This window comes from Podarcis erhardii, assembly GCF_964252035.2.
Source record: "Podarcis erhardii genome assembly, chromosome: 10".
Lineage (NCBI taxonomy): Eukaryota > Metazoa > Chordata > Lepidosauria > Squamata > Lacertidae > Podarcis > Podarcis erhardii.
This window is the reverse complement of record NC_138500.1, coordinates 71,058,759-71,076,353: the sequence shown is the minus strand read 5'-3', so window position 1 is coordinate 71,076,353 and position 17,595 is coordinate 71,058,759. Positions and strand designations below refer to the sequence as shown.

Here is a 17,595-nt window from a genome sequence, read left to right as displayed (position 1 = left end):
ACAGCTTTCGAAAGCTCTTAGAATAAAGGCAAACATGTGATGCGGGAGGTTCCTTTCCTGCCTTGATTCATGTTTTCAGTCCCCTAAAGGCAAAAGCATTGCAGCCCTTCTGAGAAATGCCACCAGCCTTACTCACCTGAAAAGCACACCATATATACCGGACATTAGTCATACACTGAAGCATGCAAAACGAAGGGTGAAAGTCACTGGTGTATTATAGGGCTTGTTCCTCATGGAAATTACACTGGGGCACGAGGGGATTTGTATATTTCAGTGTGCCTTGTGAAATGTAAACTACTTCTCTGCAACCCTTTTTTATTCAGGTGGGAATGCAAAAATTAATAGCTTGCACATGAACACCCTCCTTTCCCCTCTCAAGTCGATGGTCTTGGATCGCAGCACAGGAAGCATATTTACCGTTGCTATAAACAGGCAGGCCTTGCTGCAGTTTTTGTGGAACAGCAAGTCGGATAACGACAGATTGGCAGCACTTCACTGTTTACTTTTGCACATTGGAAGCGCTAAGGAATTGGAAACCCAGGTGGGAAAAGGATTCATTTTTTTCATGCAGCACAAAGGTGGATGCCATTTTGTGTGTAAAACATAACAGCACGGTTCCTTTTATTAAGCAAATAGTTGCTAAGGCCATGTGTCCCAATATTGGCGTTAAAAATATGCAGCAATCTGAAAGCAGGAGCCCATATATATGTAGGAATTTAATGCAGCTCCTACAGAAGTTTAGCTTCGCAAAGAGTTACAGTGGCTTGCAGCCCCCTAAAGTAGGTCAGAACAAAGCCACAATCTTGGGATGGGCACAGTGGTAGAGAGTTGGGGAAAGTAGAAAATGTTCCAGAGATAATCTGCACTCATTGTATAAGTTTGCAAGCAAAAAATTAGACGACAGTAAGATTCAGATGATTTGGGGAGACTTGATGGACTCCCCCTCTAGCCAGTCAAAATGGCGGGAGGAAGAAGCTTTGTTGCTTGTAGGTTAAGTGGAAGGAGGCATATGTTTAGTCTTGACTCAGGAAAGCAAAGCACAGAGATTTAAAGTCCTTATGTTTTTACTGTAAACCTTCACACCTCAATCTGTGCTGACCATTTTATATTCTTACTTTCACAGATTATCCAGTGGATTATTGAGAACGCAGCCACTTGTTTTACATTTGACCCCATACAGGAACTTATCATTGGTAGGTGCTTCTAGGATTGGTGTCAGACTGGAAGTGGTGTGGGGTCTGTACACATGAGTTTGTTTGCCTAAAAATTCAGAGGTCATAAATCATTGGAGGAGAAACCCATTGGGAGGGGAATTTAAGTCAGGCTGACTAGCCCAAGGTCACTCAGAGAACTTCATGGCTGAGAGAGAATTTGAACCATGGTCTCCCAGGGGCTGGTCCAGCTAATACACCACTCCTTCTGAGAAGCCCAAGGAAACCCATGCCGATTCTTCATATCTGATATATTCTTTGAACTCCTGGTATTTTTTGGAACAATTGCAGGAAATACGTTGACTTGGAGGTCGCCAAAAGCCTTCATTGAAATGTTCTCTCAATTTTCTCAGCTTCTTTGTACTGGAGAATGTGTCTGAAGGACAGCAAACTGGGTAGCGTTTTACCATATACACCACTCCTGTACTGGAATGAGGTAAGACAAATGCAGAATTGAAGAACTTAAGCTTCCTCTTCAGCTAGGATTTAATTAAGAGTCTGTAATCACTCCTCTTTAATATGGCCCCATAAGTGGAAACGGGGGGTGGTATCAGGCTGCCACTGTTCCTGTGTGGGATTCAGTCACACACCAGCAAATTTAGGTTGTGCAGTTACAGAGGATGTGTCACTCTTGCACAACAAACCCACGGCCAAAATGGGACTTCCCAAAGTTACAGGAAAATGCACTGATAAATGTGGTGTAACAGTTGGTTGACGCAAAGTTGTCTAACCTCCCTGAAGTTTTTTTTTGCAAACAAATTGGGATGAATGCTTAATAAGCAGGTTGTCTTGAAGCAACCTTGAGCACAGAAGAGAAGACTATTGCCCTTTTTTTTTCATAGCCTGCTATCCAAGTCCGCAGGAAAAATTGGTGCCACATCCCTAGCCTAGATTAAGATCTTGTGTTCTTGTATTTGTAGGATATCCCTGGAATCGTATGCAGAACACACATTATCTCGCTACCTGTGTTAAAGGTATGTCTGCATAGGAGACACTTGCTAGCAGGATAGAGAGTTCCATGTTTGTGGTTTTCAGAAATACTTACGTAGGTTTATCTGTATGTGCAATTCATCATATTTTACAAAATTGCCACTAGGGGACACTATTGTTCCACATTGTTTTTCAACAGTTCTATCAAATACTGTCGCATACTTGCTGCAAGAGGCAATACCTGCAAACTCCGAGACTGAATGGTGCACTAAATGCCTTAAGTATCTGGATTTTGAAATGATTCCAACATTTACTGTTTTTCACAGAGTAATATCAGAATTCCACACCCTCATGGATTTTATATGGCAGGTGTTTAAGCAGGAGCAGGCAGGATTCAAGGTCTATTGTTTGACTTCATATTTCCTTCAGAATCCATGTGAATGTTTCATTCAACATAATCGTTTTATGTTGTACTGATGTGAAAACGTTGAGCATGCGTTAAAATTACAAGCAAGGTCACTGCCAAATACTTCAACATGCAACTAAATTGTTGAAGTTAATATCTGAAGATTTAGCATAACCAAACCTACTCTCAAGATTCCCCATCTTCAGGAGAAAAATGATGGTTGCATGTATTTTGTTTCAGTGTATAAACATTTGAACTTATCAGTTTTGAGGCTGTGCAACAGGTTAATGTCTGGGTGATGCAAAATTTCTCTATCACTCACTTTAAAGCTCTTTGCATTCCAAAGCTAGACTCTGCATGTCTCATTATCTTCTTTTGCTTAACTTTTGTTTATAGGAGGAAATAACTTCTCTGCTCTCTCTCACTCTTAAGGTACAGAAGTGCAAAGGCTTCTGGGAAAAGCTAGGTTCAAGCTTGGAATGCTCCAGGTGTTTTGACCCACACATGTGTTTCAACAGCAAGCTGCTTAGGCTGGAACGGGATAAATTGCTTTCAGATGAGGTAAATGGATCTCAGTAATGAATATTATGGTTCAGACTTTCCATTTTGTCACAGCCAATTTATCTGTATACTGTGTTCCTCACAAGTACATTGTGCTCAAAGTGGTTCATAGGATATATAGAGTATAGTAACCACAATTATAATACATTACTATATAACAACCAGTGCAACAATTGCAGTTGATTTAAAAACATATGAGAAGATTAAGTGAATGTAATAGGACATACCAGTAGACCACAAAACAATATCCAATATCAATGTTATAATCACATTAAGCAGTTCATTTAGTAGTTAATAATTCAAAGACCTAACAGTATGATACCACAACCACATCAAGCTAACAGAAAAAGAGGATATGATAAAACAAAATAGCCATAAGACACTTTAGAGAACTCAGATGTGTAAATGGATTTGCATATTGATTAAACCACATGACAATTTATATGTGAATTTCTTGTTGGCAGAAGTAGTTTTGTAATATATGGTTGCTGTATTAGAGAAATAACGCATTTTTGCACACTCATTTCTCTTTAACTAAAAAACACCGTTTATTGGTAATTGGTTCTGTGTTCATGAAGAAAGGTTTGTCCTACAGTGAAGAAATATCTGGGCCTTGCTGTGGATTCATGCATTCACTGGTAACTTTAAATGCTCATTTAGACATCTCTTTGTCTAATCCCATTTCAGTACTCCTTTAATCTTCCATCTAGACGGGTGTGATTCAGCCTGGGGTGATCAATGTAGGCTATGCATTTTGTACACGTGGCTTCTCCTAGTCAGTGCAAGGGCTGGTTCAGGTGTAATGAGCAACCAGTTTCCCATTCTGTGAATTAGCTTACATGAAACTCAGGTTCATGCATTTCCCACTATCCTACTGTTGTGTAGCCACAAGGAGATTAGCTCTCCATTGTGTCCTAACCTAGGGTACTGTGGGTGGTTAAACTGCAGTTTGTTAGAACAAGACAGGAACAAAACATTGTGTAACGTCCTTGCTTGTTCTGAGACAACGGTATAAACAAGAAGAGAGGTGGGAAGTGGGAAGGCCAAGGCAGGCTTATTCACATATCTGGAAACCATGTTTTTTGTAACATCTCGGCCAGCTCAAAGAACATTCTGGGGAGCAGAGGACCCACTTTTATTCTGGGTCACATCCACTGTATTCTGGTTTTCTGGAACTTAACTAAGAACTTCTGAAGCTGTTGCTTGCACAGTTGGAGTACATAATTTGACAATGTAGGTTTCCTGTCTTCCTTCCTTCCTTCCTTCCTTCCTTTTATTTTGACTTAAAATTCTTATTAGACATTGATAGAATAAAATTGACTGTATCTCATAATGTTCTTAATTCAAGTAATTTACACTTTGATTTAGAGAACTGAAGAGAGTACAATATATACGGAAAGCATGCTTGAAAACGCAAAGAAGTAAGTTGATTTCTGTAATGTTGCTGTTTCCAGAAAGTGAAAGACTGCATTTTAAAGGGTCTGTCTGTTTTTAGTGTGTTTGTGAAATTTAGCTGGAGAACAAGTTGCAGATGCCTCCAAAAAACACTTTGGCTCCTCATGGCAAACAGTCAATGGTCCATTGGTAACTTCAAAGGGTGTGGGTTTCTGCTATCAGGTTAAGCAGGCATCACCTGACACAGAAAGGCCACCCTCCCTGTCATTTTCAGGCTGCCCCCAAGACAAAACAGCATGCCTTGCAGTACTGGCGTATCCGTGGCAGGATTTTTAAGTGTTCCTGGACCACCTGGGGGAAAGCAAGGGATTGGCTCTGTTGTATAGAAGCCTAGTTAATTATGGTAGCAGTATCATTATTTCAAATAAAAATATGGATGGATAGAATGAGGAGTGGTTATTCTGTAGCATATAATAAGCTTTACTGGGCATTAACTAGTGACATATAAACCAGCTGTTTGAGACTATTTTCCATTTCGAAGTTTCCATTTTGAAGAAATGCTCCAGTTTTGTGTTATTAGTATTCACTTAGTTATCCAGGTTTGGTGTGTGATATAATTCACGCCTTATCCTGTTTTGATTTGCATTTTTGCAAGCTTCTGCCTGTTCTATTTGTTGGTGTGTGAGCATCTGCTCTTGGGTTTTCATTTCTTTCTGCAGCAGAGTTCCTTTTACAGAAAAGTTTCCCTGCATCTTTTAATTCTTTGCAGCAGCAGCAGCAGCAGCAGCATTCCAGCTGTCTCTTAGTGAAATTCCCATTACAGGAATAAACACCATTTGGTTCTGTTTCTCAGAGTCTTTATTATTTACAAAACATTACACTGGTCATTAATAAAGAACAAAAACAAATAAAGCAACATAATTTATTTCTCTTTTTAGCTGTCCGGCCAGAGACCTAATCCTGACTCATTCAGGATGTCTTGCTGGACACTATTTTCAGTTTCTGTTGTGTTTTCATTTCAGAAATCAGTGGTTGTTGTGTAGATTGTGTCTGTTTTCTACATATGTTTGAGCACTTCCCCCTTTGAAGCACATAGGTAACATTTTTCTTTTCACTTAGAGTGTTTTCCAGCCTGAATAAATGGAACACAGGTAAGACTAGTATTCCCTGACGCTGAATAAAATAGTGATATTATATTCCTTCCCAGTGTTCCCTATAGACTGACATTTTTATCATACAGGCAACTCCCAATTTACATGGGGGTTACATTCCACACTGTCACATGTGTAACTGAAATCATGTATATTGGGAGCACTTTGGAGAGTCCTACTAGCTTGCAAGGAGACTCCATAGAGGGGCTTTGTTGAGGCTGCTGAGCCTCCCTGCCCAACAGCCGACATGTGGAATAGTGCAGCACCACCACAACCCCCGCTTCCCTGCATGTCAGCTGAGCGGGTCAAGGAAGCCAAGCTGCCCAGCTTGTGTGGCTTGCACAACTGACATGCAGGGAAGTGGCTGTGGCGGCTGCGCTACTCCGCATCTCTTTTTTTTTTTTTTTTTAAATAATTTTTATTGGGTTTTTTCATTTTATAACAACAGACACACACACAAAGACAAAGACAAACAAACACACAAATACAATTACATACCCTAAGTTTCTTTACCCACTTTCATTGACTTCCCCCCACCCCCTCCTCTTACATCCCAATTCCAAAATTAATTCAGCAAGTTCTTACCTAACCTCTTAAAGATATTCACATTACTTTTAAAAATTAAATTCTTTTGTTTATCTATATTCAACTATCCAATTCTCTTATAATCATTAATTTCTTTTTTTTTTTAAGGTCGATCTAACTTCCCCTTCACAAATTTTCCCTTTATTATATTAATTATAGGTCACATTGACCAAGTAAAACAAAACATAACATTTTATAATTCTATTCTCTCCCCCCCCTGCCCCGGTTTCTGTCCCTTCCTAGACAAATGTCCAGAAAACAAACAAAAAATATTTCTAGCCCGGATTCCTCACGTCCGAGGCGTCTGATTCTCTGTCAGTCCCTCTCTGCCAGCTATATTGGTAGTCCTCTTTGATGGTCCTAAGACCCCGAAGGAGTTCAGTCAGAGTCAGATCATATTTTCTTTCATTCAGAATGTTGAAGAGTGTTTGCTGCGAAAGACCATCTAGTTTTCCATGCTCAAGAGAAAAGTCCCAATCATATTGCTTTGTTCTTTCTAGTTTTAATATTCCAAGTACTCCAGGGGCTTCTCTCTTCTTCTTTCTCATCTTTCGCAGGTCTGTAATCCAGAGGTCTTCTTGCTCATACTCTAACGCTACAGATTCCTGGTTGATATTTTCCACTTGTAGTGTCTGAACTCCTTCTTTTTTCTCTGTCAATTCCAAAGGCATCTCTTCCTGCTCAGCTGCAGAATTTTTATCATACATCTCCTTTGTGCATTCAGCAGAGTTGTTTGTTTCAGGATTCAAGGTCATAAAAACTTTACTCAGAGCCATACTCTGCTCCTGCAGGATTCCCACGAGAAAGAACATTTTTTCTATCTCCGCCAGTAATTTTCCTTCTGCAGCCATTGTAATGTCACTAATTCCCCCTAGGGGGCTTTCAGTTATTTAGTAGTCCTTTTCCAATAATCTGTTACTTTGTTATTATCAATACTTTGTTTCCAATCGCCTCAGTCCAAATGTATCAGCTTTAATTCCAAGAGTTATTAAATAGCAAAATTCTTTACTTTGTCCGCCCGTTTGACAGCTTCTTTGACAGCTGTCAAACTCCTTTCACTTCTTCCTCCGGGACCCAAATAGGACACTCCCGGGTTTTTTGGGGGGGATACACACAAAGTTCCAAATTCCCTTTCTCTCCAGCACAAAAATCTTGTTCTATCAAATTTGTGAGAAACTTTTAAATCATCAAAACAGTATTCATTCCGCCTTAATTCTCCGTTCCTTGCTTTGAAACGTCTATAAGTAGAGGGGGTGCGGACTTCCCTTTAACACATCCCCCGATCGTGCCGAATTCACAGGATAAAATTTTTAAAGTCCAAATTCCACTACTCACGGGTCCTTTGTTATCCAGTCCAAATTTTGGGAAGAAAGTCAGCGCTCTCCGGCCATGGCTTGCGGCTTCGCTCTACTGAGGTAGCGGTCTACTCTCAGCACCACGCCACTCTCCGTACCCTCTCCGCAGCCTTTAAAAAGGCTCTTCGTGGGTCGGGGAGGGCGCTTAAGGTGCCCACCGAGTCACCAAGTCCGCAGGCTTCCGCGCCTGCGGTTTCTGAGGGTCCCCGTGTCGCCGGCACGGCAAGACCCGTCCTCAGCAGAGCCGATTCCCTCCGGAGCTCGGAGGGAATCCGCCATTAGCCGTTCGCGCTAACCCGGAAGTCGCTCGCTACTCCGCATCTCAGCTATTAAGCGGAGAGGCTCAGCAGCTCCACAAAGCCCTGCTGCTCCTCTGGCTCATGACGAGCCCCCCTCCCAGCCCAAACAGGATGTCTACTTTGGGCTCTGGGAAGGGTCTCCTTGTGAGCCAGGAAGACTATTCAGGGTGCTCCCCATTTCCAGAATCCGCTTCCAGGTTCCTGGCACCACGTGTGTGTATGTAAATGGTGACTTGCCTGGTACTGTGAATCACACAGATTTGCTGAAGACAAAGTAAGTGTGTGTGGGGCATTTAATTAAAATGCCAGAACGCTGCTCTAGATTTCTTGGGAGAGGTACTTGGGTGAAAGGATTGCTGTGGGAAATAAGTTTGCAGGCAAATATATCTGCTTCATTTCAGTGGGGAACCCGGCCCCTCTGTATTTTCCTAAATACGTTTATTTATCATGGAACTTTTAGTAAAGTGTTCCAAGATCAGGGTGCTGATAGTTACACATAACTTAGAGGTACCATTTGGAAGTACCAAAGTCCTGTCTCAAGGCATCTGCAAGTTAATTCCCATTCAGTTTGGGGGCCTAAAACATGGGCTGGACTGCTCATTGTGCTTAAAGAAGCAAAGTGGCAAGTAAGCAATGTTTTGCTTCTAGAATCCCAACCTACACGCCAATAATCATTTGTTCTCCTCTTCAAGGATCCTGTGCATGCTGTGAGCTATGAATGTCAACTTCAGAACAAAGAGCATTTTGTATTATTTCCCCTGATTTCTCTGGACCTGCGGGCTCTAAAGGGCTTGTGGTGGTTAGAGGGGCATCTTAGATACTACCAGCCTGTTCCTATGTTAGGCTTCTCAGAACTCACTTCAAGTTTTCTCAGGCTTGGTGCAAAGGCAACCCTCAACTGAGCTTGCCTTACATAGCCATGCATGGATATTTTAAAAAATTGATAAGAAATTTATTTCCTTATGGAGAAAGACCATCACTCAGTGGTTGAGAACATACTTTGCTCGTAAATGGTCCTGGCTTCAGTCGCCAACATTGAAGGATCCCTCTTCTCCATTCCTGGCAAGCTATAGATGCATCAATGATCTGACTCAGTTTAAGGCAGTTTCTGTGTTCCCTGATTATCAAAATGCAGACAGCATGCTGGCACTACATTCAGAAGCTGCTCAAACATATGCCCTGTTACCCAGAAGACTCTGATGTATAGCATGGTCCCTGAATAACATCAACATAATACAGCCTCTCCTTCTCTTGTCTAATTTCAGAAGAAAATATGGTTCCTCTCTTCCAGGAAGAAGATTACCAGCAACGGTTGCTAACAGGACTGGTATGTGTTGGCAATAGGCGGCACAAGTTGTTTAAGAAAGGATATTGGAAAGTGTAAATGCAAATGTTAGCTTTCAACTTCTTCATGAAGCTCTGTTTTCTTTGGTCAGCAAAACTACTATACAGAAATGCTCATACATTTCCTCAGGTTGAATTTTTCATTGTGCACACTGACCCCTCTCGCTCTCCAGGCTTCAGGAAGCTTTCCGCAAGCAGTGGGAGAGCTGTGCGAAGTCGCGCAGCTCTCCCGCGGCTAGCGGAGAGCTTGCCTGCACCCAGAAGCTTGGGGGGGAAATATATTTTTTTCTTTATTTCCCCCCCAAAAAACTAGGTGCACCCTATGGGCCGGTGCACCCTATGGGGCAAAAAATACGGTAATCTTCTCATGTTGAATATGAGCTTTTGGACTGCTGAGAAAATACCATGTAATACCCACTGGCAACCTCCTGCTAAGGCCCTCTCTGTATAGAAGGCTCTAGACCCCAATTTTCACTTATGGAATTTACATAATAAGTGGGAGTATGGGTTGCATGTGCAGAAAATAAATTAGTTCACTTATTGTTTCCATGTCATAGGTATGTGTGGAGATCGCAGGAATACATGATAGTCGGAAAGCTCATAAACCCATGTTTTTCTATACTTATACAGCATAAGATCATACAATGGGTGGGGGGAGAGGAACACAATTCATGCACCATGCTGTTGTGAGTCACATGGCTTCAGGTGCTGCATCTGAACTCACCACAGATATCTTGTGATCCTACTGGACTTATTTTGTTTTGGGATATTTCTGTATCCAATTTCTTTTAGTGCTGCATTTGAAAAAGTATATCCCAAAGATTTTAATAAAACGCACATTGCCATATTTGTAAATTATTTTTTGTTGAGGATTTTCATTAATGGTAATGAATTAAACAAAATAACGGTAATGAAAACAAAGAAAAGAAATACAACAAAGAACAACATTGAACCAGGAATAATTAATGTGAGACAAAGCATAAAAAGGACCATGGATCATAGAGTCCTAGATCATAGAATTGTAGAGCTGGAAGTGACCTCGAGGGTTGTCGCAATCCCCCATCCAATTACTACTTGTGGCTAAGGCATAGACAATTGTTTGCTTTATAAAACTAATCTTAACTTCCTAGGATTACCCCTCCTCTTGTTCTCCTCTTTAGTATTAGAATTGTAAGTTACTGTTTTGTATTTTCAGATGGTAGCACAGTTGAAAGATCATCTCACAAGGCACCTGCAGCATGTTGGCAAAAAGAAGATTGACCAAATAGCTGTGGATTATGTTTCGAAATCGGTCGGTTCTTTTTATGTATCTATGTATAAAAGTAAAACAATGTTTTACAGAAAGACATCATTTTGTCCCTTTAGAATGTGTGTGTTGCTGTCAGGCCTCACTATTTAGCCACTGAAACTATTTCCCCCAAACAGCACTCACCTGCCCTGCACTCAACATCCCGTGTGATGGAGAAGCAACAGGATGGGCGCCAGCCCCTATAGAAAGCAGGGGAGCATCATCTGATGGGCAGGAGAGCTCAGTCCTGCTTGGTTTGGCTGCACCAGACAGTTCCCTATAGGGAACTTATTGGCGCACCCAAACGTTGTGGAGAAAGCAGGATTGAACTCTCTGTTTAGCAGCTGATGTGTGGGGAATTCACTCCTCCTTGGTTCAGGTGCGTTGGCAAGCTCTTTGACCACATTGGCTGGGCCACCAACTCTACCCAGAAAGCTGCTTTCACATTACAGCACATGTTGTTCGTCCAATTACAGCGTAGTCCTATGAATGTTACTCGGAAATCACAGATAAGTTTCCTTTGAGTTCAGTAGCGTTTACTCTAAAGTAATTGTTCATAGAACTGGTCCCCTGCAGAGCAATCCCTAAGCATGTTTACTCAGAATTAAACTATACTTTGCTTAATGAGGTTTCAGCCATAGTAAATGATTTTAATCTGCTTAATTGTAGTGATGACTGGTGAATAATTGTGAGAATTTTGAGAATAAGTTAGAAAATTGGAAAGTCTTGTACATAAGAATTCAAATATTTTCCCCTCCCCTTTCTAGCTGGATCTAATATGCTTGATAATGGAAAATGTTTGGAAGAAATATAGTCTTGGTCCCTGTATCTTCTCATGGTAAGTAATTATTTTCCATTAAGTCACAATAAGTTCAATAAAAAAGAGAACCCCCCCTAGTGATAAGACAAAAGCTGAAAAGAGTGTTGTGTTTTTTCTTTGGGGTGGTGAGATTGTGTCATGATTACCTGACTCCACACATGGTAGACTTGTTAAGAACATTGATCAGAGCTTTATATGCATAAAGGTCTATTTAATCTTTTGTTATGGCCTGTGACAAATTCATTCAGCATGTTCAACAATACATAGTTCTGTTTATGAAACGCCACAAAATGTAATTATGCTACAACTGTTGCTTTAATTTTTAGACTGTAATGCTTATGTTCCAGTTTAAGCATCAGAAGGGTCATTTTAGACATAGCATTCCTTACTACGTAATACATTGTTTGTGAGGTCAGAAATGGGTGTCAAGTCTTGTATTGTATTAAGGGAAACTGAGGCATTTTAGTTACAGGTCGGTAGCCGTGTTGGTCTGCGGTAGTTGAAACAAAATAAAAAAATTCCTTCCAGTAGCACCTTAAATGGTTTTAATTCTGGGCTGCATCAATAGGAGTATAGCATCTAGGTCAAGGGAAGTAATAGTGCCACTGTATTCTGCTCTGGTCAGACCTCACCTGGAGTACTGTGTCCAGTTCTGGGCACCACAGTTCAAGAAGGACACTGACAAACTGGAACGGGTCCAGAGGAGGGCAACCAAAATGGTCAAAGGCCTGGAAACGATGCCTTACAAGGAACGGCTAAGGGAGCTGGGCATGTTTAGCCTGGAGAAGAGGAGGTTAAGGGGTGATATGATAGCCATGTTCAAATATATAAAAGGATGTCACATAGAGGAGGGAGAAAGGTTGTTTTCTGCTGCTCCAGAGAAGCGGACATGGAGCAATGGTTCCGAACTACAAGAAAGAAGATTCCACCTAAACATTAGGAAGAACTTCCTGACAGTAAGAGCTGTTCGACAGTGGAATTTGCTGCCAAGGAGTGTGGTGGAGTCTCCTTCTCTAGAGGTCTTTAAGCAGAGGCTTGACAACCATATGTCAGGAGTGCTCTGATGGTGTTTCCTGCTTGGCAGGGGGTTGGACTCGATGGCCCTTGTGGTCTCTTCCAACTCTATGATTCTATGATTCTATTCTATTCTATGATTCTGTTATACTCTTTCCTGGGATTACTTGTCAATGAAGAGTAGGCTAAAAGTATTTTAGATGCATAAACAAGTTTGCAAACTCCTCCATGCTTTGCTTCATTGTCTTGCACACTGGCTTTGACATGGAGATTCTTACCTAATGTCCCAGCTAGTAAACTGATATTAAATTAAATCAGAGATCCCTGTTTTGGAAAAACTGGTTAACAAAGCAGGTTCTCCAGATTGCAGCTGGCTTGCAGGAGGAGGGGTGAGCATATGGGATATGAAGCTGGACTATGAATAATGAAAGGAGTTCAGGGAAGTATGTGAATTTGCCGTTCTTACATTCCATGCTGTTCTTATCTTTTATGCAGTAGGCAGGAAGGAAGATTGGATGAGATGGTCGTATTCTGTATCATGTGTCAGATTCTACAGGCCACCAGTGGAATGTGTATGCCTTTGCCTCCTGGTAAGTCCTAGGACAGTCAAGCTGTGTGTTCCATTCATTTAGGCAGGGAGAGCCAGAATGCTGTAGTAATTATGGTCAGTACTGGACTGGAGACCTGCATTTGAAGTTCCCGCTCAACTGTGAGGCTGATTATCTGAACTTTGGGCCAATCTCTCTCTCTCTCTCTCTCTCTCTCTCACACACACACACCCTGACATACCTCCATGGGTTTGTTGTCAGAGTGTAATTTTGTAGGAGTGAAAAGCCATGTCTACCCCACCCTCAGCTTCTTGTAGGAAAGGGAGAAATATAAAAGTCATAGTGCCCGTTTGTGGAGGCTAGCTTTCTTCAGTCCCCACGTGTGTCTGTATACTGAGGAAACTTTAAATACTGAGTTTTTAATATAGGTTGTTTAGTACAGTGGCACCTCAGGTTAAGTACTTAATTCGTTTCGTAGGTCTGTACTTAACCTGAAACTGTTCTTAACCTGAAGCACCACTTTAGCTAATGGGGCCTCCTGCTGCCGCCGTGCCGCCGGAGCACGATTTCTATTCTCATCCTGAAGCAAAGTTCTTAACCTGAAGCACTATTTCTGGGTTAGCGGAGTCTGTAACCTGAAGCGTATGTAACCTGAAGCGTATGTAACCCGAGGTACCACTGTACAATAATTTATATCTTGCCCTTCAGGATTCAGATCCTACCAAGGCAGTGATAAAATCCCAATAAAAAACTGTAAGTCAGCATCTTTCCTACCAGGCAGTTGCGAGACGGGACTCTGTGGGGCAGGCAGAGCTAGAACGAATGCTTGGCACTACCTTTGCTTCCTCCTGTGCCTCCCCCCCCCCCCAGCTGCCTTCATGTCAAGATAAGGGGTTTTTATCTAGCGGTACAAAAAATCAAAACTAACAGGCGAGCATTGATTTGAATTTGTCCTATGCCATCATCCACACACCATTATAAGAAATATTCCTGGTGTACAAATAATGTTGGCAAATTGCAACCCCATGGAGGTGGTGAATGCTGCTTCCAATTCACCTTCATGAGCCACTGGGCGAATCTTATTCTGAGCAGGAAAGATTCAGAGGAGTTATCCACGGAAAGAGGAATTGTCCTTATGATGTTGACTGCACTGTAGCTTTCTGAGAAGCCGCTCTGGAGGAATTTCCTAACACTGATCTGTACCCATGCTGCTTGGCAGTTTCCCAAAACAGCAAGGGGTTTCTCATCTGACCCAATAGACTTGGGCTGGTTTTCAATCCAATAAAGAATGTTTTTGCCAGAGAACTTGGCTAATCATCTTGACACTTGTGTGGCCATTAGAGTAATGGTGTAACCCGTTGCTTATTTTTACTCAGAGTTGATCCATTGAAATTAACAGACATGACTAAATTAGGATTAATTTCAGTAGGTTTGCTTAGTCGAACCTCACCCAGCAATTCTGAATAGGGTGTTTGCTTTGCTTTTGCTGAGGAATATTTCTCTCTCTCTCAAACTGCAGGATTTCATACTCTGCATATAGCGCTGGGCATCCGATGTCTCCCTTTGCATGCACTCTTGCATTACATTGACCATGGAGTGCTACATTTGACGGAGAAGTGTGTAATGAAACTTTTGAAAGGTAAGATGGATTTTCCATGTCCCATCATTAACTATTTGCTAGCAGCTCTGAATAGAACACTAGAACCGTAACAACTGTTATTTGGAAATTAAGTCTCCCTCTCCTACGCGAAAGCGATGGAAGCTGGCATCACGCCGTGCCCTAGTATGTAGATTTGTTATTTGGGATGGCATGCAGGAGAGAGTCTTGAATTTCCACTGCCACATACATAGCACAAACTTCAGTATGAAATGAGGCCTGCATGTATCTCTCTCTCTGTGTGTGTGTGTGTGTGTGTGTGTAAATAAATAAATATATGCCCATATACAGTGGTGCCCCACAAGACGAATGCCTCGCAAGACGAAAAACCCGCTAGACGAAAGGGTTTTCCGTTTTTCGAGGCGCTTCGCAAGACGAATTTCCCTATGGGCTTGCTTCGCAAGACGAAAACGTCATGCGAGTCTTGCAATTTTTTTCGATTTCCCCCCCTTTTTCTAAGCCACTAATAGCCGCTAAGCCTTTAATAGCTGCTAAGCCGCTAATAGCGCTAATCCGCTAAACTGCTAATAGGGGTGCTTCGCAAGACGAAAAAACCGCAAGACGAAGAGACTCGCGGAACGGATTAATTTCGTCTTGCGAGGCACCACTGTAAGTGGGTCTGGTTTTTTTTTTAAAAAAAGAGGATGTGTATCAAAAAGAGTTGGATTTTGGTTCACATTAAACTTTCCAGAGGGGCAGGACATGAGACTTAAGATTCATTCCAGTCTTTCACTTCTCTTCATACTCTTGTGTTTATAGCATTGATAGAGAGATGGTCGGAAGGATAGCATAAGCAGAAGTGTCTTGCCGTCTTGCCTCACCTCTCATAGATTGTGGTCCACGAAAGTTTATGCCTCATTAATTTGTTATTCTTTTAAGATGCCACAAGACATTTTATGTTATCTCTGTAACATTTAAGTTCAATTCAAATATTTCAGCTGCAACAAAGAACTTTGTAAATTGTGGGCAGAAATATTTGCTTTTACTGAATTCATGCTGATAGAAGAGCGTAGAAAGGAGAAAATTTTGTGTTAGAATGGTATTCAGCTGGTATTTATTAGGGGAGGAGGCATGGTTCCGACAACCATGAAACATCTAAGTTGACTGAACTAATCATCTGTTCCGCCTTGGAAGTGTGGGTTTCTAAACTGTGAAACAGCCTGGAGGGACTGGTGTTTTGGTTCCTCATTAGGATTTTGAAGAAGTTTGGTTAACAAAATTCTCTCCTGAACAAATTCACTCTCGTTAATGGTTGTGTTTTGCCATGATAAAGAGATGCTATGATTTGTAGAAAGAGCAAATATTCCAGTTTTTAAAAGCTTTATGTTTTATTATTCTGAAGGTCATCATACTTAAAGTGTTTGCATCGGACCAGAACTGTATGTGATGATGATCAAAACAGCTCCCTCTTATTTCTGTAATTTCTTGTTAAGGAAATGTGTGACATCATGTGATTACATCATGTGTTTTTCCCTTAAACATTATGGGTTGCTGCTGGAGAAATGCACAGCCAATAGGTTGCAGCACATGTTTTTGCAGCTACACACTAGAGGGAGAACAGATGTACTTTTTCAGTGTCAACTGCATTTGGCATTTAAGAAGCAGTTGTTTCAATGTAAATGGACTTTGTTTTTATTTTTTCTTTAACTTTTTCTTGTAGCTGTATAAAAATTTGGTCCCAGCCACTTAACTTGAAAGTATTATTTTAATAAAAAGGTAAAGGTACCCCTGACCGATAGGTCCAGTCACAGACGACTCTGGGGTTACGCGCTCATCTCGCTCTATAGGCTGAGGGAGCCAGTGTTTGTCCGCAGACAGCTTCTGGGTCATGTGGCCAACATGACTAAGCCGCTTCTGGCGAACCAGAGCAGCGCACAGAAACACCGCTTACCTTCCCACCGGAGCTGTACCGATTTATCTACTTGCAGTTTTTTGGCGTGCTTTCAAACAGCTAGGTGGGCAGGAGCTGGGACCGAACAACAGGAGCTCAGCCCGTTGCGGGGATTCGAACTGCCGACCTTCTAGTCGGCAAGCCCTAGGCTCTGTGGTTTAGACCACAGCGCTACCTGCTTCCCTTGTTTTAATAGTAATGCACAAATAGGGTTATATATTAGAAAGGCTATTGTAAAATCCTGTGTTCTTGAATTCATGGTAATATGCAATCAGGCAATTACATTAAAATTATATTTGAGAGCGGATTTGCTCAAACTTATTTAGATCGTGAGCTAAGGTAACTGAGATTTAAAACGTTGGTTTAATAAGTTGTCTTGCTTACAAGCTGTTTTGAGGGGGGCAGGGTTGATAGCAAAGGACAAATATACATTTGGATATGAATATACATTAATAAAATCACCATTAAGACACATTCTGCATACTGTCCTCGGTGCAAATCAAGGCCATCTTTTCTTAAAGAAGTGGAGGGTATTCTTTAACCGGCACGACACTACATGAAAATCTGGATCAGTTTTCTATATAAATCTAGTTTATTTGCGGCACAGGCTTGGGTGCTCTGTTTGTTTTGAAGCTATGCCTTGGTTTCCACCCTTTTGAAAAGCTAAGCTCTAGTTCTTTGTAGCTAAAGCTCCAGATACTCTGGGATGAAACCAGTTTTCTGGATAACTTCAATTGGACGCCTGGGTTGGGTACAGAGACTGACTTGGCTGCCCTGTATGAAGGAACACCTGTGTTGGGATACAGACAAAGGAATGTGATGTTGTTGGTTTTCTTTGATTTTGCAGCAGCATTTGATACTATCAACCACCCTCCTGGTTCGACTGCCCAAGCTAGGAGGGAGATTTAATACCTTGTAGGAATTCTGCTTCTGTTAACGTGCTTCCCCTACTTGGATAAGATTAATTGGTTAATTTTCACGAAGGAAAAACCGTGCAAGTTTGATGGTCTCTTTTATTGTTTAGAATTCTTGGTTGTAAGTGTAATTTTTAATCCTCTTTCATTCCGAAAGTCTTACTGAGTGAAATATGTCTATGTGTGTTCATAATGCAAGTCACATTCTTTCTCGCTACTTTTATAT

General features: G+C 41.5%; 1 protein-coding gene across 1 annotated transcript in view; it reads left to right on the top strand.

Annotated features, from left to right (window-relative positions):
• GSAP (gamma-secretase activating protein) overlaps positions 1 to 17,595 on the top strand; it is a 53,807-nt gene that overhangs the window by 30,077 nt on the left and 6,135 nt on the right. The window contains exons 16-27 of the mRNA XM_081879118.1: positions 324 to 541; positions 1,124 to 1,193; positions 1,565 to 1,647; positions 2,132 to 2,185; positions 2,980 to 3,108; positions 4,477 to 4,529; positions 5,623 to 5,654; positions 9,159 to 9,220; positions 10,433 to 10,528; positions 11,293 to 11,363; positions 12,855 to 12,949; positions 14,427 to 14,546. Of these exons, the coding sequence (XP_081735244.1) occupies positions 324 to 541; positions 1,124 to 1,193; positions 1,565 to 1,647; positions 2,132 to 2,185; positions 2,980 to 3,108; positions 4,477 to 4,529; positions 5,623 to 5,654; positions 9,159 to 9,220; positions 10,433 to 10,528; positions 11,293 to 11,363; positions 12,855 to 12,949; positions 14,427 to 14,546 (1,083 nt within the window). The remainder of the gene's footprint in view (positions 1 to 323; positions 542 to 1,123; positions 1,194 to 1,564; positions 1,648 to 2,131; positions 2,186 to 2,979; positions 3,109 to 4,476; positions 4,530 to 5,622; positions 5,655 to 9,158; positions 9,221 to 10,432; positions 10,529 to 11,292; positions 11,364 to 12,854; positions 12,950 to 14,426; positions 14,547 to 17,595) is intronic.